This window comes from Acanthochromis polyacanthus, chromosome 14 (assembly GCF_021347895.1).
Source record: "Acanthochromis polyacanthus isolate Apoly-LR-REF ecotype Palm Island chromosome 14, KAUST_Apoly_ChrSc, whole genome shotgun sequence".
In the NCBI taxonomy this organism is placed as follows: Eukaryota; Metazoa; Chordata; class Actinopteri; family Pomacentridae; genus Acanthochromis; species Acanthochromis polyacanthus.
The window spans coordinates 9,939,728-9,963,576 of record NC_067126.1 but is presented as its reverse complement, the minus strand read 5'-3'; the positions used below and the strand labels follow the sequence as shown (position 1 = coordinate 9,963,576).

At 37.5% G+C, this 23,849-nt stretch overlaps 1 protein-coding gene across 11 annotated transcripts in view; it reads right to left on the bottom strand.

Annotated features, from left to right (window-relative positions):
• Positions 1 to 212: 212 nt before the first annotated feature.
• The window catches only part of dgkh (diacylglycerol kinase, eta), a 112,749-nt gene continuing 89,112 nt past the window's right edge, over positions 213 to 23,849 (bottom strand). For 7 of the 11 annotated variants that reach the window (XM_051959023.1, XM_051959027.1, XM_051959021.1 and 4 more), the window contains 9 exons: positions 22,973 to 23,086; positions 22,755 to 22,889; positions 20,886 to 21,046; positions 20,688 to 20,793; positions 18,414 to 18,506; positions 17,155 to 17,274; positions 14,861 to 14,966; positions 10,654 to 10,784; positions 213 to 4,919 (listed from right to left, as the gene is read on the bottom strand). In XM_051959023.1, the coding sequence (XP_051814983.1) occupies positions 4,833 to 4,919; positions 10,654 to 10,784; positions 14,861 to 14,966; positions 17,155 to 17,274; positions 18,414 to 18,506; positions 20,688 to 20,793; positions 20,886 to 21,046; positions 22,755 to 22,889; positions 22,973 to 23,086 (1,053 nt within the window). In that variant the 3' untranslated portion in view covers positions 213 to 4,832. Of the gene's footprint in view, positions 4,920 to 10,653; positions 10,785 to 14,860; positions 14,989 to 17,154; positions 17,275 to 18,413; positions 18,507 to 20,687; positions 20,794 to 20,885; positions 21,047 to 22,754; positions 22,890 to 22,972; positions 23,087 to 23,849 lie in introns of all 11 variants that reach the window. The other 4 variants (XM_051959032.1, XM_051959024.1, XM_051959022.1 and 1 more) reach the window with 3 other exon arrangements.

The following is a 23,849-nucleotide window of genomic DNA, read 5'->3' as shown; positions in this document are numbered from 1 at the left end:
TACAAATCTGTGCATATAAGTAACCGTAAAAATTCAATAAAAAATTAATATAAAAGACAATTAAATACAGCATAAAAAATAGATCAATAAAAACAGTAATTTTTCATTTTAATTTAATTTACGAAACTATTTATTTCAAGTTTAATACTGTAAATATGTTTCAATAAGTCGGCACAATTAGTGACAGAAAACAGAAGGAGGCAGAGACACGCTGCATATGTATTTGGTTTTATTGAAGAAGAGAGATATGAATAGGTAGCCTGTTTTAAGGCACCTAAAAATGTACAACAAAAGCTGGACCATTGATTTATTCAGAATACAAAAATACACATCTCAGTGACTCCAAATCGTAATAAATAGTTAACCATGCATTCTAACCATAAAAAGGCACAGAAAACAGTCACTTAGTAGTCATAAAAATGATCAACTACTTTACCAAAATCATCCAGATAGTAATACAGGTGACAACTGTAACATTATATTCCAAATGTGAAAACACAATACACATCATATCATTTAACCTTAGGCAATAAATATGCAAATATTGTCTATACCTACATATATATTCTTAAAAATTAAAACTGTGCCATTGTAAACGTAATGTAAACAAATGAAACTCACATTTCTCCCATCGCTTTAACAAACCATGTCGATGTGTTAATCTGTCTGTTCAGAGATCCTTGCATGGGTTTCGTTGGTTTCTGAAAACCAGGCAGTTTGCAGCATTATTTACAGACCTAAAAGAAACCAAAAATAAAGTGGCAACTTCCACTCAGTGTTGAAAGGTTAAGCGCTCTCCTGCCTGGAGTCGGGAGCCAAAAATTGAACAGAAATCACTGGAGTTCTACAGAACCTGGCAGACACTTTGGACACACCATAACACACTCAGTTTGATGGAAACTCGATGAGGTCTGCAGGAACAAGGCAGCAGAGAGCAGCACAGAAAGGCTTCAACTAACCACAAAACCTAAGGCCAACTGTCATCAAACAGTTAAATCTGATCCGCTAAATCAATAAAAAGGCAAATGATCTTCAGTCAGGCTGAGGGGAGATAAAATAAGACAGAAACTCTGCTGTTTAGAACGTTTTTAGCATCTGTCTTTGGCTGCAGGATGAACATCAGCACCTACATGAGAGAGTAGCTCAATCTGAAGGGTTTCTGTAGCACTGCGGCGTCCTGAACTGATTGTCACAGGAAGATGATGACGTTTAAGACGCGACTGGACCCTGGTGGGACATTTGGGACAATGTATGGGCTGCAGCTGAACAGTGTTTTCAGAAATACTTTTCCTCAATGAAAAACATCACAAGGTCAAAGGAGGGGACAGCTGAGGTGCTACGAGAAGAGAAGGCACTGAAGCACCTTTTTCTGTAAGCATTTAGAGAATTCAACCTGCAGTTAGGGCTGAACGTTTTGGGGGATATCTAAATGCGATATCTGTGTACGCAAAAAATAAAAGGAAAAACCAAAACAGTGAAAATAATAGCAAATATCTATACAAATCATATTTGATTGCAGATTTAAATAGAGTAAGACTGTAATTTCATGGTCACACGTTGTAAAACAACAAATTACTATTTGCAAAAATACAGATGTTTCATGTGGACAATATACACATTTTTTGTGTTCTAATTCCATCAGCAGTTAAATTAATATTTTTTCTGTGATTTTTACTACTTTATTCAGCAAAACATGAAAAATCGGGAAATTAAAAGTCTAAAAAAAGGAGTACCATTTTTCAATCTTTTAATAAATTCCGTATATATTGTATAATTTTTCGACATTTCTGCTTCTGTTATAATATCTCTGATTACATACTGTAAAAACATTGCCATTTTATGGTCAAATGTTGCAAAAGAGCAAATTACAATTTGTGAAAATACAAATTTTTTATGCTGTCATAATTGACAGTTTGGTCTGTTTTTTAACTGAAGAAAAAAAATTTCTTAAACTTTTGAGAATTTTACAAAAATTCTCAAAGTAATTATCAAGGCAGTGTCAGTTAACTTAATACTAAATTGCTGCAGCTCAAAAATGTTCAGCCCTAGGTTCCTCTGAGACATGTCCAGATCATTTCAATCAGCTATGAACCTTCACAGCAAACAGTAACCTTCAGGGAATCTCAATAAAATGTTCCCTGAATGTACTCTGAACAGTCAATGAACAATAAACATCAGGAAAATGTCATGGACTGTTCTCGGAACGTTTCATGGATGCTCCCTAAAGGTTCCCTGAAGGTTCCTAAACAGTTCCCCTCAGGAAATCTTTAAGGAATGTTCCGGTAACATTCCCTGGATGTTCTCTTAGGGTTCAGTGAACAGAACGGAAAGTTCAATGAGCGATCAGATGTTCTCTGAAAGTTTAATGACCAGCAGCTGTCAGGGATCCTTCAGAGAATGTTAAAGGGACATTTTCTGGACATTTTCTGAGCCTTCATAGAATGCTCAGGAAACGTTGTGTGTATTTCAATGAATAGTAACCATCAGGGAACTCTCATGAAATGTGAAGGGGACATTCTCTGAAGGTTCCCAAACATAACCCTTCAGAGAACCTTCAGCCAGCATTCAGGAAATGTTCCCTGAAGTTTCAATAATCAGTGACCATTAGGGAACCTCTTGGAAAGTTGGGGGAATGTTCGATGAATGATTTTTGTCAGGGAACCTCCATGGAGTGTTCAGAAAACGGTTCCTGAAAGTTCCCTGAACACTGACCATCAGGAAACCTTGAGCAAACCTTTGAGGAACGTTCCCTGAATGTTACGGTTTGCTGGGTTCCTAATTAGAAAGAATATTCAGCTGCAGCCGAGGCCCTGATTCATTCACATTCTGTTTCTACTTGGGAGACTTTAATAATTCCTGGTGAAAAGTTGTGCGCCGCGTTGAACTGTAGCACAAAACACTCCGTTAAAAGAAAACACTTTTAACATAATTAAAGGGAGAACACTGAAAAGCACAGGAAAATTAGTTGGCAATGAAAAGCATACAGTTTGCTGATCAGGTACAATGTGCCACTGTCATACTACACACACTCAAACGCACACAAACACACCGTGATACAAATCAACACAACAACAGTCATGTCTGCCCATTCTACACACTCGCTGACACAATCCTACTTTAGTGTCTCGTCCTGGAAGCACAGAGGAGCAAAAACTACAAACTAGTGAACCGCTGGAAGAAATTTGGAGTCGGTAAGAAAAATCTGTCTATGGGTCTAACTTTTTAAAATCCTCAAACGTCGAAGAGGAGAACATGTAGAAAAAAACACTCTTTCTCCCCCCCCACTGAGAAACATCATGTCAGAAAGCTTCGGAGACAGTATCAAAACAAGAGATCAAATATTGCACCATCATTAGAATACGACAGCATCATCATGTACAAGAGATTAGAACCAAATCAACAATACACAACTGTTATGGTGTAATATACACAATCAAACGTGTGGGCTGTTGACAAAGCATGCCATGTCAGCAATCTACAAACGCGTTAGACTACAACACTTACAAACATTGTTTGCATACACTGGTATACTGTATATACAGTGCATATGTATTTATATATATACAAACTTAGCATCACATATAGAAATACACCCTGTAATGCCACCAGTCTTAAAAGAAACTAAAAGAAGTGTCCTATCAGCGTCTCACTCGCAATTTGAAGGAAAAAAAGCTGCACTTGAGCGATGCTATGCAGGCTGCAGATCAACTGCTCTATTCCAAACTATTCTCATTAGTGTTAAATACTGCCTTAAGTTGCCAAAAAGTTAAAAAGTTGAGGTGAATCCTATGTAATGATATGAGGATTTGCACTTGCGTAAAGCAAGAAGTAAAAAGTGCCTTTTAAGTATTCCTTAAAAAAAGAACCCAACAACCCTATAGTATATGTGGTTGGCATCTTTCTTCCTGACTAATACTAAAACTTTTTCCCACCTTAAATGGAATTAAGACCTAAGACCTGCTGGCCTATTAAATAAAAAGTCATCGGATGCTTTCTTAGACATTCACTTTGGTACTGATTTCACATCCACAGAGAACATGTCCACTTACGGATATTCATTCCACATACCTCATCGACGGCTTTTGTTTTTTCTACCAATAAAGCACGTTTTACACTAAATGAACAAAAATATGGCACTTGACAGAAATCTTTGACACCTCATTATCATGCAAACGAAATAAATTAAAGCTAGAAAAAAAATTTGTAGACCAAAAAAAGGATGCGATCAGTAGTAACAAATGGCATCGTAATACTTAAGTCATGTAAAACTTGTTCAAGTGTTATTCTGGACACAAATTAATCAAGACACTAATCATGCAATTAAACATATCTAAAGTTGAGCAAGCATAGCATGCGACAGTATCCACAGCTTCCAGATCATCACCTCGGCGGCGATCTTCTCCGTCTCTACTGAAATCCTGCTTTAATGCATCTGCAGCTGAACCAAAACTGAACCTCACACTCATGGAAGTCTTAAAGTTTTGCTACTAGTTTGTTGATATCAGTCAGCTGTCAACAGTGTGGTTATTTGCATACCTGATTATGTGCTATGAATGGTTATTAAATCAGAAATGGCTTTTCTTTTCGTCTTTTTTAATCCACTTCCGTCAGCTTTCTTGACCGTCTTTTTGGCAACAAAGCACAAACAAACACACAAATGCATCTTGTTTACAACATCACAGAGGCTTTTCTCAGCAGAGGGATGATCAAATCCGGCTCTTCTCAAATACCTATCTTCATCCTTCAATGCCTGCGGTGCTCCCAAATGCTTCCACTCATGTAAAGGGGAGTGTTTGTTTCCCCTCTCCGGAAGCTTTTTTTTTGCTCCTGGGTTAGAGGTCAACCATGGAGGCCTTTGCCAAGTCCTTAGTTCCCTGGAGAATTCTCTTCATATGACCCACTTTCGATATCCCCAGATCCTGAGGACAGACAGAGAAGACATTAGAAACACGCAGAGGAATGTCTGCTGCTTCACAAACGAACACTGAGATTTTACATTTAAATGTGGAAACGGACATTTGGTATGACCTGAATCAAGGTGAAAACATCATGAGTAAACTTTTAGCCAAGCTGTTGTGTGGCTCTAAGGATGGCAACATCGGTTTGTGTGTTTGCTGTTAAAGTGCTTTTCAACACCTCATTGAGTCATCAAAATGCAAGGAAAGGTGTGCTTTTTGTCCAATTAAATTCCATCCGAAAAAATCTCAACTGTAACTGCCACAGTGGACCAATGGCTGAGCTGTGAAAGCACAAACTGCAATTCCTCAAAAGGCCACTTGAGGCCGACTCCAACAAGTCTGCCTCATAGACCTCCATGTTAAAATGTCCAAATTTACAGCAGAAATAAACATGTTTACAGCCTGGTACAATAACTAGTTTTGGTCTCTGTTACTTACTTCTCTATTCATAACACCAGCACCAGGGCTGAATTTGTCTACAACTCAAAAGATTACATTGTATTAAGGCTTGACGTTATGCATAACTAGCTTAACTTAAACTCCACATTTTTGCTAACTTTGTTGGACAGATAACCTTGATGGCCAGAAGATCCTTGTGATTCTCTGACCTTTTCTCTAGATGCTACCAGAAGGTCAGTCTTGCTTTGCCATGCCATTCTACATTACAGAACAGTCTACCTGTACCTGATTCTCATTCTGTTATAGGGGGAAATAAAGAATCTCTTCAGACCAATCGCAATCGTATTTTGCAAAGCTAAGCAAAGGATTCGGCTTCGTTGTTCCCTCAAAATAATGACAGGGGGAACTGTTGTGGTGGTACGTATATACTTCAGAGAAAAACTAGCAGAGGGGGTTTAGCTGGTAAAAAGGCACCATGACAATATTTCTGTGTGGCGTAATGACCAAGGAGATGAGTGTTGTATTAAAAACTAGCAGAGCTGCCTTACTACATAAGTTTTCAGTGTGGTACGTAGTTTCTCGAAGGTTGCGGTTTCTCGTAATCAAGTGGATTTTGAAAATGGTTCGAAAACACGAAGATAGTAAAATGTACATCTAATGGAATAGCTTACACCCACGTCAACATCTGGTGAGTCAGACTACCATTTGCGGTTTTGAGTGAAATGTCTCTCCAACTACAGGATGAGCAGCCATGAAATTTTCTAAAGGGGGAAATAAAGAATCTGGCTTGTTTGTCACAATCTTTATTGGTGAAGCTAATGATTAAAATCCTCTGCAAAAGTGTGATAAGGTAGTTTCTCAAAGACTGTAGTCTCTCACAATGAAGTGGATTTTGAAAACGGTAACATAAAGATAGCAGACGAGGGGGACAAATTAATGTGAAATGTGGGGCCAATGTTTGGCTTGTACCCAGAGTCAACATCCGCTGAGTCAGACTACAATGAAGTTGACAATTATGGTTTTGAGCGAAATGTCTCAACAACTACTGGACGGGCTGCCAGGAAATTTTGCAAAGTCATTCATGACACACTTTAATTGTGTTGACTTTGGTAATATGTCTGGGTAGATTCTCAGTCATCCAGATCAAGCTAATCCCAAGTGCTTCACTAGAAGGCAACTCAACTTTTTTTTTTATTCCTGAGAACATTTCAACTCTCTTCCTGTCCTCTCTCTGATTGTTGGGGTGTACAAATAAATTCTATAAAAATCCTGCTATGTGATTTCCTGGATTTTCTCTCACAGTTGAAGTGTCCCTCTGATGAAAATTACAGACCTCTGTCATCATTTTAAGTGGGAGAACTTGCACAATTGGTGGCAGACTAAATACTTTTTTGTCCCACTGTATATTATCATTCCCAGGTCACTTGACTCGAGGTGCAGATGGTAGTGAAATGGCTTTGGAAGATGTGCCGACTGCACTGCACAGTCGCTGTTAGCTGGTGCGGAAGGATTCCTCTCCTGTTTAGAGATAGCTGCTCCAGTTAAAGTCCTAATCATACTCCACTATGAATGCTATTATGCTTGTTTTCTTGTCCATGGGAATCTGTTTGAAAGACTCTGTTCCATACTTACTCAGTAGGTCCATGCCTGCACACTACTGTTGAGGATGCACAGTGTTACTCTTGTAAAAAAGCTGCTGGTTGGAGGCAAATTTAGGGATGCGAAGGGGTTCGCTTGCGCTCTTATAGACCTGGGAAGATGATGTTTTTTATATTTTGTGGAAGTTCTGTAGTGCACTGGTGTGGCAGTTGTTTAGCCCCCTTGTATATAATACGTATAAATATATATATATATATATATATATATATATATATATATATATATATATATATATATGTGTGTGTGTGTGTGTGTGTGTGTGTGTGTGTGTGTGTATATATATGTATATACCGGGCTTTGCAAAAGTTCTGTTACACTCGGTTTCATGATCTTTAGAGACGTTTACATGTCGGAGTGAAAAATTCCATTAAACAAACTGAAAGGTCTACCTTATAGGCAGGTGTCATTAATGCAAATTTGTTCTCCGTTGAAATTGTGGTGAAGATCTTTCAGGTCTTCACCATTCTTGAGCCTCTCCGCGACTCTGTGGATTGTCATCCGGCTGATGTTCAGCTGTTTGGCTCTGTCAGACTTGTTGTGGCCAGCACGAAGGAGAGCAGATATCTCAACTCTTTTGACTTCCATCTTGATACAACTTCACCGGAGAACAAATTTGCATTAATGACACCTGCCTATAAGGTAGAACTTTCAGTTTGTTTAATGGAATTTTCACTCCGACATGTAAACGTCTCTAAAGATCATGAAACCGAGTGTAACAGAACTTTTGCAAAGCCCGGTGTATATATATATATATATATATATATATATATATATATATATATATATATATATATATCTGTAGGTCTGTGGACAATTGGTTGAAATGAACTGCAAATACCATGTTCCTCAACTGGTGTTTGGTGTTTTATTGTCAGTTTTCGCCTCACGGTGTTGCTGAGTCTTAAGTGCAGGATGTTTGGTTTTCACCTTCCCAGCTAAAAGTTATTTGTTCCAAAAATGTCCTGATAAAGTGATAAAGTCCCGCAAAGTATCATTTTCAGTAGAAGTTCTCTTTTTAAATGTTGCATTGAGAATATCCTTCCTTCATCAACGTGCATCATCATGGAATATTGTGGGAGTGTTTTCTCGAAGCACATTCTGTAATGTTACCTCAAAACATCGTCAAAATATTGATGGTAGAAGGTTGTTAATTTATTCCACTAAAGCTGTCTTATATTAAAACACCCTGTCATTTGAGGCCTTGATAACTTCTTGAAAACATTTTTTGACTGATGGTTGGAGAACGTTCTTGTTGTCTTTGTACATCTTCTGCAGCCTTGACAACATCCTCCAAACATCCTCTGAGTGTTTCTGCTGTGTCTAAGTTAGCTTCTAACTCTGTAGGAATTTTTTTTATAAATCTCCTTAAATTGTTCTTTAAATATTAGATTAGAATTTTAAAACATTATTTGGACTTGTAGGTGATGTTAGCCAATGTTGTGATGACGTTCCTTACTGGCTGGGCTGAGTCATGTGAGTCTCAGGTTGTTGGAAATAAGTAGTTGGAAATTAGAGCCATTGACACCTCGTGGATCTGAGGGGGGATGTCTTCGAGAACCAAATAAGGTCCAGCTGCTTTGTACTGACAAACTTTCTCGCATAAATCACGATCAGCATATAATCCCATATGGTCGAGCGAGTAGGATCCCTGATTTTCACCCAGGGGGCCCAGGCTCAACTACCAATATGGGAAATTGGATCATTTCCTTCAGGAACAATTAAGTTCCACCTTATCTCGAGATAGTAAGCATGTGCCAGATGTAATGCTTCTCCTGTTAACATTGCTGCCTTTTCACTGTGCTGTCAGTGAGCATAAAGGTACATGGGGTACACTGGAAAATAGTGTAGTCTACCAAACAACCAACAGACCTTGAGGAGATATTCAATGAATTTGACTCAAAGTGTATTGGATTCGATTTGCATACTCCACCTTTAAGTCATTGCTGCCAATAGATTTAACAGCAGAGGTGTGCTCTTTGATTCAAACTGTCAGTGGTTGTTCTGTGATGCGTACATCAAAGTTATTGTGTGTTAAAACATGGGTATTAAGAATAAGGTGGAAAGTTCAAAACTGGGTTTAAACTAACAAAACTCAATTAATCTGCTTCATCAGAATGTTGTTAATGTGCTTTTCATTAGTGCATGGAATTATGTACTTTTTGTCCAGTTAAACTCCATCCTAAAAAATCTTTTTTTGTATTAGCTGGGAGTTTGGAGGAGTCACACATGGATAAGATGGTTTAAACCTGTGGGTGACTTTACAAGGGGTTCGTCCATCTTTGTATACAGTCACTGCCTATCTGCAATGTTTTAACAGGACCCCACACTGGTATAGCATCACTGGAGCATCACCTGACAACAGGTGGGGGCAAAGAGGCCTATGTCGTTGTTCTTTTTATCTCGAAAAAGAGGCCAGTGTTGATCGACAGTGACTAGTTTTTTTTGCGCACATCCTCTAATGCCAGTAAACTTTTAAAGTAGAATCCAATCTCATAGAATTTTGCGCAGGCTGCATGTCCTCTCCATTCCAGTGATTTTGTGTCAGTGGATCGTCCCCCCTCAGTCCCCTCACAGTTTTGTCAATCACATCTACACCCATTGTGTGTGTTGTATTGACCTGCCAAGGGTCAATGCTATATTGGTAGTAGCATCAAAAATCAAGTCTTGGTCAGGCTACATAACACTATTTGTTTTTCCTTGACTTTTTTAGCTAATGTGCTTCAGCTTGACTAGCCTGTTCATATGGTTCTCCCACCAGTCTGTCCAGTGTCTATGTTCTCTGTTGTCTGTTTGCTGTTCTGTCTTCCCTTCAGTCTCACCCTGACTGGTCGAGGCAGATGTCTGCTCTCCCTGAACCTGGTTCTGCTGGTGGTTTCTTCTGTTAAAAGTTTTTCCATTGTTGCCAGTTTGCTTTGCTGGGTTTTCCACTAATAATTTCAGAATTAGAATCTATGCCAAGTACGTGATGTTTTTTTTTCTTTACTTTCAAAGGACTCACGTGAAGTTGAATACGCATACATTTAAATGCAAGGGCAAGAGAAGAAATCTGAGTGTTCAACTACTATGTACAACTATAGATATGTGAAAAAGTGGCTTTGAAGTTGATCACAGTTTATGTGACTACTATCACTCTAATTCAGTTCCAGTGACAGCTTTGTTTGGGCATTTTTGCTTGTGTTTTAAATGTGCGATGATATTGTTTTTAGAAGTGTTTGGGACCTTAAATGCAGTTTGGGCTGAGAATTTCAGCTCCTCACAGGTTCTCAGTTCTTTGCATGTTTGCACTCTGAAAATGAAGGCGTTCCACAGATAACTCCACAAAAAGGTCATTTTTGCACAGACTGACACATTCTGAGCTGAGTCACTTTAAATATCATGAGTGAACTCCCTGCCTGACCAATAGAGTGCTGCTACGGCCAGCTCAGTTTCCCTCCCGGCCCTCTTCAGCGGTGTTAGTGGGTTACAGCTTCACCAAGCAACCAGACAGTAGAAAGCCAAGCAGAGCGATGCAGCGCAGCACGACAGGCGGCAGAAACAGGGAGAAAGAGTTGATTGTGGGTTGGAGGAGGAGGCGAGGGTTCACACAGATTCACTGAGGTGTGTTAACAGGTGTGTGTGTGTCTGCTGGGTCGTGTACCTTCAGGTCCCTCCTCTCCAGGTGCAGCAGCTCCGAGCCTCGGATGTCGTGTCGGATGAAGGTGTCCCTGTACTCCCCGAGACTCAGCTGCTCCAGCCAGACGCCCACCTCCTCTGTGCCCCACCTCTCCACTGCACACGCACACACATGCACAAACACATACAGAGCAGAAAGAGGCCTCACAGGTTTGCACACACACTCACACCTCCACATACCACAAATTGTCGCGCCTGCATGTTGTCAAAGCCGTGTTTCCGTGTGACTGTCAGGCAAACTTTTCGCAAGAAAGTAAAAAATATCATTAGAATGTGGCTTGTTTTCATGAAGTGCTTTGGAGTGAATAATCTAGGCTGCGTAGTCTCATCAGAAGGTGGCGCTATGGGCTCAATGGCTGTGAATAACCTCGTAGAAGAAGCTAAAAAAGAAAATCAGGCCTGCATACCATGAGTGCATTCCAATATCCACACTACTATACTACATAACATGCCTGCTAAATGCAAATACTACTATATCTGGTCAGATTTTGTGGTTCTTTGGTCATTCCGACCCACAAGCACTACACAGTTACATTACATATGTCTAGCATGAGTATAAACAACCTTGAGGACATTGATTTTGCACTACAGACTGCAAAGGTCAAAGTTTATTGTGCAAAGTTACAAGTAGTATTTCCCAGATGTATGGATACTGCATGAAACAGAACACACTTTGAGAAGGCAAAAGTACAAAAAAAGTTTGAATTTGCTTATGTTTTCTTTTACCTTTTAGTCAAGTTGCCCTTCCAGTATGCATACAATTCTATTTCAATTTGTATATACTGTTTTTTAAACATCTAATTGATTTTTTTTACTTCATATATATTTTTGTTCATTTTATTCTCTTTTACACTGTATATTTATTTTACTTATTTACTATTATTATCATTTTCAGTCTTGTGTTTATGGTTATAGCTTCAATTTTTCTTTTATTCCACTTCCTCTTTATTATTATTCTATATGGTTTTGTTGCACTATTGTATTCTGAAAATCTTTTACCATTTTTACACTGACCAGCCTTCTGCTGTTCAGTGTTTTTCCTCCCTTCCCTTATTTCTGCTTTCTCCTGTCTCTAAAGCACTTTGTAAACCCTGTTTCTAAAAGCTGCTATGTAAATGAAGTTAGTATTATTATATTACTATAACTGAAATATGTTATTCTTTCCTGGACAGTTGTTTGTACATTACTAATTCCTTGTAGCATTCAGATTTATTGATCATATTTTTGTATTTTAAGCTTTATTACTCTTGTAGAAGATTTTGTTTTGAAAATGTTTGTATTTCCATTGCCTAGACTGTCTGTTTGCACAAAAATGGCAAAAAACAAATCTGGGCACATTTTGTATCACAGTCTGCAGTGTGGAATCAACTGTTTGCTCTCTGCAGCTTAAACTTGAACTCAAGTGAGATAACTTTTATGTGACAAATCTTTCAAAAATGAAGGGGCAGAATGTCCAGGTAAAATGCCTGTGCAGACTCAGCCTCGGAATTCCAAAATTCTTCAGTAAAAGGCAGCCGAATCTGTCTTTTTGGTTCTTTAAGACTTTTCACCTTCATCCAAAAAGCTTTCCAAGTTCACAACTGAACAGAGAAGTCCAGTTTCCTTCTACTGAAGCATTGAGGAATGACCAGAAAAGCATGCATACTGCAAAATGCAACCGGATGTGGCAGGACATCCTGGTATTTTTGGCACCCTGCGTTTGACATACTATGTTTTAGGACGTGATGAATCATTTACAGGGGTAATATATAGAGGGGCTGTATAGGTTTTGGCATGTTTTCCAACCGCTTAAGAAAACTTAACCAGGAGGAAACAACAACATTTGGGCAATTTATGAGGAAAAAACATGTAGAGAAGTCTTCAGGAATTGCTTCAAATTGGGAAAGTTGTTGGACTTTTTTTTACGCTGCGTGGAGACCAAGACAAAGAAAGAAACAGCTCAACAGTCAAGTTAAATGTTCTTTACGTCAGAACGTAGTTGGAATAGGTGTTTAAATCTCTCATTATACACATTATATTTAACCTATTTGAAAAAAATACACCTCAAGCAAGCATAAAACATTTTTGCAAATTAGTTTTTATTCAAATTATTGCTTTATTCACTATTTCAGATTTTGTACAGTTTTTTTTCTAATTTTTAAAGTTTTTTTCCCCGTTAAATCAACCTTGTGGAATGTATGATCATGTAACAAAGAAACTCCTGAAAATGCAGACAGAAACACACGATGGAAACACGGCTGCAGATGTGAATATGTCATCACACACCCAAAAAACTCACAAATGGGCAACAAATCGTGGTGAATCATTGAAGGAAAAGATGTCGGGAAAATGGAAAAGGTAGAAGAGAGAGCGATGGCTGTAGCTGGCGGAGGAGGAGGAAGGAGGATGAAGGTTGGTTTAGAACAAGGCCGGGATCATGCACGTCATCGTTTAACGTCAGAACAAACAGAAAAAGTAGGAGGTGAAGGGAAGCCTGTGCAGGAAATGCAGCCCAACGAATGAGGAACCAGCCCACGATGACAGGAAGGCTGCTGGATTCTTATTATTCCTGTTGCTGTTTACCCACTTAGCCTGCAGCGACGCTAAATGACAGCATCTAAATGAACATTTCTGCAATAAAACTGCATTGATTCCCCTGCAGGCTTCTGCTCGCTGCACAGACTCCTGATTTTCTGAACACATGCTGGCAGCTGGATGTGGATGAAGGGGAGGCGATGGTTGGGACGTAAAACCTCGAACAAACACCTGCTATGTGTGTTTCTACAACTTCACACATGGAGAGCAGCAAAATGGCAGTGACGGGGGGGGCGTGGTGGAAGGTAACCATGGCGACTCTGGGTGGAGCCATGTTGGATTTTTTGTGCTCAAAAGAACCAAGGATGGTAACAACTCCAGTTAATCATCCCAAAGTTTTAATGGACATGTGACGTTTTGACCACAGGAAATGATCATGTAGCTGCTATTACCATCCAACAAATCAACACTTTTATTTCTTGATTAAATCCACTTTAATGCTGCCATCCTCTCCAATAAAAGGCAATAACTGTCATGAAGAGTCAATAAAATCTGAGGCAAACAGTTTTATGATGTGTTAAATCCCCAACCTGAGCAGATTAAACCCTCTGAACCCACAAGTAGTTTTCTTTTTGCATCTTTCATATTTTTCCTCACTGTGAGCTCATTCATTTAATGCACATCCATGAAACTCTACATAGACCTCTAAAAAAATCTTTCTGACAAGTTATAATATCATAAATCACAACAATTTAATACATTTGAGTTGAATTTCTTCGATTATTTGTTATCTTATGTTTTATTCTGTGCAGCATGACCGTTATAGTGCCATAAATCACACAAATAGTTGAATTTCTTTGATTAGTATCTTTACAAAAAGATGCAAAACCCTGAAATCAGCATGATACTGACACTGGAAAAAATGTTTGTCTATAAATGAGCCATTTTTCACAACTCCACACAGATGTTTCACCATGCTGAATGCATCGTCCTACAATTTGTCTCCTCTCTGCTTTGTGTAACCACTGCCTGCAGTTCAGACGAATAGTGATTACATTCTTTTATCAATTGTTGGTCAAAGCTGAGTCAGTTATGGCTTCACAGTTGCATCAAAGAGCACAGAATTTTTACTTTTTACCAAATGTAGTTGCAACAGGCAATTTGTATTTGGCAAATATTAAATGAGACCTGTAGAGTAAAGCAAATATTAGGATTTTAAGCTCAGATTTGGTTACTTTCCTGACAGAACTGCTCATCACACATGAAAACAAGCTGAAAATCTGACAATTAATTCAGATTTTAAAATTTCTTTTATAGTTTTCTAAATTTATAACAGTATATATTTAATTAAAAGTACTTATTTATGCATAATTTTTAATTAAGACGTGAATTAACATGATTTTCGAAGTGAAATGTTAAAAATTAAAGCTTTTTTTGGTTATTTTTACTATTGGATTCAAGCAACACACAAAATATGTTCAAGGACTGTTGGAATTATGATAATCTGAGTTTTTAACTCTGATAAATGGTGTCATTTTGGTCCGACTGCTAAATGAAACTATGCCTTTTCAAACCTGCAGCCAGGTTTTGTTGGTTCAGAGGGTTAATCAGTCTGTCCGTCCTGTTTAGCACTAGCGTAAAGGTAAAAACATCCCTACCTGACTGAGGACTTGTCTTCTTGGCAGCCTTCTCCTTCTTGAACTTGGGCACTATGCGAAACATGCTGCTGCGACTGTTTCTCTTGCCGTAACCCAGAGTGTGGTCCTGGTACATAAGCACAGTCAACCTATAGCCTTTCATTTAGCTACTCAACTCTCCCGTTACCTGGAGTCATGCTACACTAAAGACGAACAGCACGGCGGCAACAATTAGCTCGTTTTCTGTGTCAACTGGTCATAAAATGTGGATTTGATGTTTATCTAAGACACAAAAACAGACAAGCACAATCTGCTAGAGCTAATAAAACACATAGAATTGTTATCTTTTATCAAGAGTCGCCAGTGCTGGTGGGAAAAGTAAGTAAATCCTTGGACTCATTAAATTCCAATACCGTCAATCAAACAGCTGCAGGAGGAGTTTCAGGCATTTGTTTCTCACAGAGCTGCCTCGTCTCAGCTTCATCTTTTAGCATGTACAGTATTTTATGAACGACATTTTCGTGCTGCATCAGCCCCCATAATGATACTGCCGCCACCGTGCATGAAGGATATAACAATCCTTCATAAGCCGCAGTCAATTCCAGCCATTTTCAGTACAAAAAAATCGCTAATATTCTATTTGTAAATAAAAATATGACGAGAAATACAGGGAATATTGGACGCGCATCGCGAGGTGCATTTCCTTGAAAACGACCGATTCGTGGATTTTATACCGACTTCAAGATATGTTTTGGACAAAATATTTTACTGGCTTGTGTCGTCTGGATGTCCAAGGTTGGATTATGGCCGTTTTTTGTGGAATATTTTCATCTGTGTGTAATAATGAACCCGCAAATGTGAGTCCCGCTGTGTACGTTAAAGCTGTGTATAGAGAACGGATGGATGAATATTCGTTGTTTGTCCGACAAATGTGTTTATATTACCCGCTGTGGTAATCACATCTGAAAGTGGTTTATACCGGCGGATTCATGAGAATCGAAGCTTTCCATCGGCGTATAGTGTTTGTATAATCGCGTTTGCAGTTTCAGACATTTAGCAGATTGCTTATGCAGATCTCAAAGTGTACCGCAGGCGGGACACTGAAGCGCAACTGAAGTGCAACGGGTTAAAATGCATCTCCCTTTCTATTGAGTGCTGTGAGTTGTTCCTAAAGCATTCAGTCTCAGTTTTCACAGTCCAAATATATCTAACAGCTTTCCAGAGGATATTCTGCCATCTGTCTTTACAATGATTTGTGTAGGTTAGACTCACGAATAGAGATACTAACCAACTTCAATGATTCCTGTCATCCTTTAGCTTTCGCTGGCTTCCATTTAGTCTCAATAAAGTCTAAATTTAGAGTCAAAATGCAAGAAATTTTATAGAGTTTATCTACCTGTAGACTGATTAATATATCTTAGGTCTTTGAAATTACTTTGTAGCCCTTCAAGCTTGATTTTAATCAATCATTCTTGGTTATTAGTCTTCTGAGATCTCTTTTCCAGAAACTCTAAATGTTTTCTTTTAGTTCACGGCAGCTCTAACTCAGCTACAATTTGAGTTCATATAATGTTTTTAGCTGGATGTTCTTGTTTAGTTCCCAGAATGTTCTACTTAAAGGTAGCAAAACGTTCTCCAAAGACGTTTTAATAAAGTTTTGTGTTTCTATTGTTGTGTCACCCTTCATGCAACATTGTTGAAATATTTTAAAGTAAAACTTTTTTTATGAAAAACCTCACTAAATCATCAGCAGAATATTGCAGGCAAAATGTTCTACTTGTGTTAACATGTCACATTATAGGAAAGATTACTAAAATCATGGGAGGCCTTGATAAACATTTGAAGACGTTCTTTTTTGGGGGTCGTTTAACAAAATCTGTGACTCTGACAGCATTCTCCATAAATCCTCTGAATGCTGCAACAAAAATGTTAAGTTTTTGATTAGAATTTAACCTTGTATGAACATTATTTGAAGTGATAAATATCCTCAAAATGTTCTTTAAACATTAATTTAAAATGTTTTCTGTACGACATTATTGGAACTTGTGGGTAATATGAGCCGATGCTACGTGAATATTCCCTACTAAATGGAAAATTTTAATATTAAAATAGATATATGGTGTCAATTGTACTGTAGATGAAGCACTGACAATATTTTCAGCTATATTTTTTAAAACACTGCAGATACTTCCAAAGGGTTCAGTTACTTTTCTCACCACAGCACCTGCAGTATGTGTGTCATTTTAGCTAATGTCATGTATTTTACAGACATATTACACACAGTGTGCATGCAGGTGTTTGCTGAGGCCTCTTACCTCCTCATCATTGGGCTGCAGTATGTGGTACAACCAGGGGATTTCTCCCAGTTTGCCCAGTTCCAGCTCCACACTCTGCAGAGCACTGGACAGCTGCTCCTCCTCTGGGGGGTCCAGTTGCTATAAATGGGAAGAAAAATTGAAATAAGACCACGAAATTGTGCAATAAAACTAAACAAAATCTTATTTTATATTTTAATAGAGTACAGCACAAACATTAACTTCAGTGGAAAGATGAGGTGAGGCGAGATGAGAAGAGATGAAATAAAACTTTAGGTAAAGATGAGATAAAACTTTAAGATGAGAGGAGATAAAACTTTAAGAAAAGATGAGATAAAACTTAACAATAAGATGAGATAAAACTTTAAGAAAAGATTAGATAAAACTTTAAGATGAGAGGAGATAAAACTTAAAGATAACATGAGATAAAATTTTCAGATGAGATAAAACTGTAAGATAAGATGAGATAAAATAAAAGATTAGATGAGAAATAATTACAACATGAGATAAAACTTTAAGATGAGAAAACTTTAAGAAAAGATGAGATAAAACTTTAAGATGAGATAAAACTTTAAGATTAGATGAGATGAGATAAAACTTAAAAATAACATAAGATGAGATAAAATTTTCAGATGAGATAAAACTTTAAGATTAGATGAGATGAGATAAAACTTAAAAAATAACATAAGATGAGATAAAATTTTCAGATGAGATAAAACTTTCACATGAGAGGAGATAAAACTTTAAGATCAGATAAAATGAGAAAAGATTAGATGAGAAATAACTAAAAGATAAGATCAAACTTTAAGATTAGATGAGATAAATTTTAAAGATGAGATGAGATAAAACTCTAAGATAAGATGAGATAAAGATTAAAGATAAGATAAGATAAAACCTCAGTAATCTCAAAGGAAATGGTTGCACCAGATATTGGTCAGAAAAAACAAAATGATATAAAATAAGAACTGCAGTGGTCAAAAAGCAAAAAAAAAAAAAAAAAGCAAGAAGATATAAGTAATATACATCACTGAAAGTAAAGTCAGTTAAAATAAAACTAGAACAGAACAGTAACAAGTAATGAGGGTAATTATACTGAGGTCATAAATAACATCACACATGAAGTGAAATAATGCACCTGAAAAATGAGATAGGAATAAAGAAAAACAGCACATTACAGTGACAATGTTGTACATGAAGGTAAGAATGAAATTACACAAAATGAAATGCTACAAACAGAGGTTTCTCCTATACTAACTCACCAGAGAGACTCGGCCCAGCAGCAGCGACTCGGTCTCGTTGTACAGAGCCTTGACGGTACTGGCCACCTCGATCGCTGTGTTCCTGGTCAGACTCTGGAGAAGGAAGGCAGCAGATATTTAATGTAATGTCACACCAACAGTGTCAACAGAACATACAGAACAATCCTGGATGCTGTATTAACCTTAACCTAAAACCTGCAGATCCCTAAGGTTAAGTTCTCATCATATCTCACAAGTGCTGTATTCTATCACACCAGTCAATGGATTTTTACTTCTGATCACTTTGTGCTGTTGTTTTCTTTTGGAGCAGCCAAAAACGACCAAATTCCACCTTTTGCAGCAATAACGGACAAAAAAACGAGCCTCAACTGCAGATCAACAGACTGTAGAACCTGTTTAGCTTGACTCTATTGACCTCTAGTGGCTGATCAGTATTTTCATATCCAACAAAAGCCGTAAAACGGAAAGTGCAGCTTTTGAAGAAGCAGCAGTCCAGTTTAAAAGATTTCTTCCAGTAAATTAAATCGTAAACCTCTATATTCCAAGCAGTTTTTCTTTGCTCCTGCCACATTTTTTTTTCATTGTGGACAAACTTTTTTACTGCGATATAAAGTCCTGCACCTCTATGGAACTCAGAAATGTGTTTTTTAGCAGTATAAACAGATATATAAATCCTAATATCGAAAAACTGGGAATTCTTTCATTATGTATTTTTGCAAAATTGAAAACCCTGGAATTCATGTGCGCAATATTTTGTGCCCCCAGTAATACATGTGGTAGATATCAAACTTTTTCAGGCTACTTTGCACATCAGAAAGATGCTTCACCATGCTGAATGTGTCTTCCAACAGCTTGCTGCTCTATTTACTGTTTCTGAGCCATGCATTTATTTTATTGATCAAGTTCGTGGAGCTTCACTCTCAATCCCTCACCTGATTTGTTTTGAAGAAGCACTGCCTGCTGTTCAACCCAATAGTCCAGGAATTTTTGTCATGTAACTACTGCTCGCTAATGACTTTATAGTAGATTTTTTTTCAGAGCATCTGGTGGAAGAAAAGTTATTTTTGGAAACTGTTGACTAAGACATCTAGAAGGAAGTGATTTTAAAGAAACGTCATGACAATTTGCTCCTCTATTTACTGTTTTTGAACTGCAGTGCATCAATTTTATTTATCTAGTTAATGTGCCAAGGAACGTGACGGAGTTATGTGCTGATCGGTGTATGCTCGCCCTCTGTCTGTTTGTCTGTCCGTCAAAAATGGACAAATGAATTCTGAAGAAATGTTCAATAAGGTCAGAAATGACACAGGGACCAACTGATTAGATTTTGGCAGTGATGCAGCTTATAGTCTACATCCATGGATTTGTTAAAGATTTCTGTATCACTGCAAGATACGGTGTCACTGTAACTATGACAACAAGTGAACACTACATCTGCTGCCTGCTGACGATCACATGATTGTGATCCTACTACAAATCCACTGTAGCGAACTAATCAGGACTTATCGGTCAGAAATGATACAAGGACCAGTTAATTAAATTGTGAGGGTGTTTCTGAGTCCCATCAATTCCTGCCGCCTGCTACACATTTAAGTCACGCGATTCAGTATCAGTATAACTTCCACATGCAGAACACACACTTGTGCTCAGTGTAAGGTCATTTTGGTACATCTATAGTAAATAGACACATTCTATGTTGCTGTGATTTCTGACCAGAAATTTTTCAAGCTTTCATCTGTTGGAAATGATACAACGACTGAACAGCCTTGGCGGAGTACTGGGCACTCTGAGTGTTTTTCTTGTTTTATTTTGCTCCTAATTTTTCTAATTATTTTTTTGCATGTGCCTCACTGTAAACAGAAATGTAGTTTAGTCAAAAAAAAGTCTTTCACTTTTTGTCACAGGACTGTTGGTCACAGCTGAGTCAGTCATGGCTTCTCAGTTGCAATGAGGAGTCTGGAATGGATTTTTTTGTAATCTGTATTTAACAAATTTTGAATGAGACATGTAGAATATAGTGTTTTTGATAAAATGTTAAGATTTTGAGCTTACTTTTTCTCACAGAACTGCACGTCACATATTACTAGTTTGAATAAAAGTTAAAAATCGGCTGTTTTTGCAGTTTTATTCTTTGATAAATGGTGTGATTTTGCTTTAATCTAAAAATACAACAAGTGTCACTGAGAATATGATGGTAAACTCTAAAGTGCAGCAGAGAAAACACCAGCGCTGTGACACTCTGTGTATTATGTGTGATTTGAGCTAACGGCTAACCTCTGGGAACTTGGGGTGCGTTTTGTTGATGGCGTGAGACGCAGCGTTGACGGCGTGAGCCAGTTCCTGCTCCAGAAGCCCATTGGTCTTCGCAGCCTCACAGATCCTGCAATCAGACAGTCACAGGGGAAAGATTCAGGGTTAAAGAAAGACAAACATGTGGAGGAAAAGCTGATGTTTTCATGGCACCACGTCTACCTGGTGATGAGCTCCTCGGCAGCTCTGGCACACATCTGCACCAGCGACGCTTCCTCTTCTGTGGCCAGATCCACAGACTGCTGAGGGTACAGATGAGGACGCAGAGGAGGCTTATCGTACTTCAGCTTGTCCTCCCACGATTTCAGTGTGTTCTCAAACGCCTGCAGGGAAAATCACACAAATAAGAGTCATTTTACCTGAAACCATTAGCATCCTTCTGCTCGGTCGTCTCTGATTTGCTTGAAACTTTATTTTGATAAGAAACTCTGGATATTTAAAATAGGATCTGTGGAATTTTAGCTTAATATATCTGGAGGTTATTTTTATTTTCACATTTTTTCTCACTTTGAAATTTGAGCCTGTTTGAACAACAATAACTCAAGAACTATTAAAGTTATGTGTCTGCATTCAGAGAAAAATTCTTGTATTTACATTTGGAGAACCATTTAGGAATTACTTGGATCAGACCATCCAGTGATATTTTTGTTTTTGAGGTGCAACTTGTCATATCTGCTCAATCAGTTATGAAAAAAACGAAATGGTATGACTTAGAAAATGATTAATATATCTTGATATTAAAGGCATTAGAGGAGATTTAATTTCCTATGACTTTGAACGTAGCATGCGCACATACAACCTCTCCTTCACACCCCTCCAACCTCCCCCCTCTTAACATTTACGAAGAAACGCCCCCCTCCAGAAACTTGCGTAGCACTCGTGAAGTTGTCTTTTACGGCTGGATTCCCCTGGATCTTTATCTGCCATTATGTAAAAAAGATGAGCAAAACAAGTCGCCAGCTAACTATGAAGCTATACCAAAGCAACACATACACAAAACACGTAAGTCCAAGGCGTACGTAATCTACGTAACTAGGCCTGAGCCGGAAGATTTTTGATTGACAGGAAAGGGAGCAAACCAAACGCCTCGGTCCGAGCGCTTTGATTGGCTGATGTTTTTCAGGTCCTGTCATGTCCACAGTTATTTTTTTTATTTTTTATTTTTTTAGAAACCATACATACAAGTCCATTAAAGGTCAATATATTCATTTTATGTGAATCAGACAAATTAAACAAAACAAAAAAACCCATCCTCCATAATGCCTTTAAATGTATACAGGCAAGAAGGCTCTTACATCTCAAATCATCAGATTATTAAAAATAATTTTGCTTCACTCTCTCTGATTTACATGAAAATATCTTCATAACTATCCACATTTTATGCTAAATTTATTTAATAAAATATGAATATTTATAAACACATTGGGGGAAACTTCAGTTTAATATATCAAATGTTTTCTGAGATATGTTATTTTAAATTTACAACTTGTCAAATTTGCTCAATCTGTGATAAAATTCAAGGAAAATAACTTTCTTCATATTTTTGTGACCAAGTATTTCAAATGAAAAACTGTTCCATATGTGTATTTTTGTATTATTGTGACATGTAGCTCGATGTGGGCCTGAAAATATGACTACTTCACATCTGCATTATCAATTTATTTTGTTAGTCTGACCTCAAAGATAGGACTTGTAATGATGGCTTCATTTTTTTTTTTTCACATTTCAACTCAGTCATAATCAGAGATTATTGGATCTACTTGTCTAATATTGCAGAATCCCAATCAATGACATGGTAAGAAATAATGGTGAAAATATCCTTTTAAATGCCATTTAAGCAGCCTCAAATTCCAAAAAATAAAGATGAAAAAAGTGCTTTAAGTGAGTCCAAAGGCAGTTTTAAAAAGTCCTATCTCTGAAAATGTTTGATATATCAATCTAAAATTTCACATAGACCTTTATAAATATCCGTATTTTGTCGGAATTTTGGGTAAATCAGACATGGTGAAGAGAAGTTGTTGATTTTCTCACCCGGTCTCTGGTCAGCATCTGCGCTCGGTTCTTGTGCTGGATCTTGATGACTCCCGGCGGCTGGATCCAGGCTTCTCCGTCCACCTGGATGGGAACGCCTTCGTCCCCCAGGATGGTGATCTTCACCGTCCGACACTGATCCATGCAGAGGCTCAGGTTAGATTCACACATCCTGAAACCTATTTTACCTTGAGGCCGTTTTCTCTCCATCCTCTCACCTGTGCGATGCGATGATGCTGCAGCTTGATGACTCTGGAAACAGCCATCTGCATGCTGCCAAACACAGCGACCACCTCCAGGATCTTATCATCGAACGACGGCGCACAGAAGATCTGCACAACGTGAAAATCAGATTTAGGGAATTAATGTGCATGTTTTATACACCGATTATGAACTGTAGAATAAAATAAATCTCTCTTTAATGATCAGGTTGGTTTTATTTTTGGTTTTAAGACAAATTATTCATCTTCCTAACCCTGTCTGAGGTCAAAAATCTGTTATTTTATATTGAAGATGCAAATTTTAAATGAACCTCATCAATATACTTAATATTACAGCGTGCACACAGTAAAAAAAAAGAAAATTTGTTATCAGATTTTAGCTGAAATTTAAAAAAATATATAGATATTTTAAAGACATTTCCTATTTTGTTCAAATCACAGAATAAAAGTATTGATTTTCACGTGAACCACAATAAAAACCACATAAAAGACAAAACTAAACCACAACGGTCAATAAGATCACCGTTTTTCAGAATGTTAACTTGTCCTTTTAGAACATTTGACCTTAAAATTACAATTTTTTAAAATAATAGAATTATGACCAATTTTAATAATAAAATCTGCAAAATGCATTATTATTTTACAGATATTTGCAAAATACAGTTATCAATGATTGCAAAATGGTGAACGCATATTTTTTTAACTGTTATTTTACAGAATTTACCTGTTTTGGTAAATTACAGATAACATTGACTATATTTTTCTATATAATCATAGAAAAGTATCAATTTACATGTTGATTGGAAAAACAACACAAAAAACAAACAAAACAACATTAGAAAACTGTAAATAATGTGCTAAAATAAGAATATAT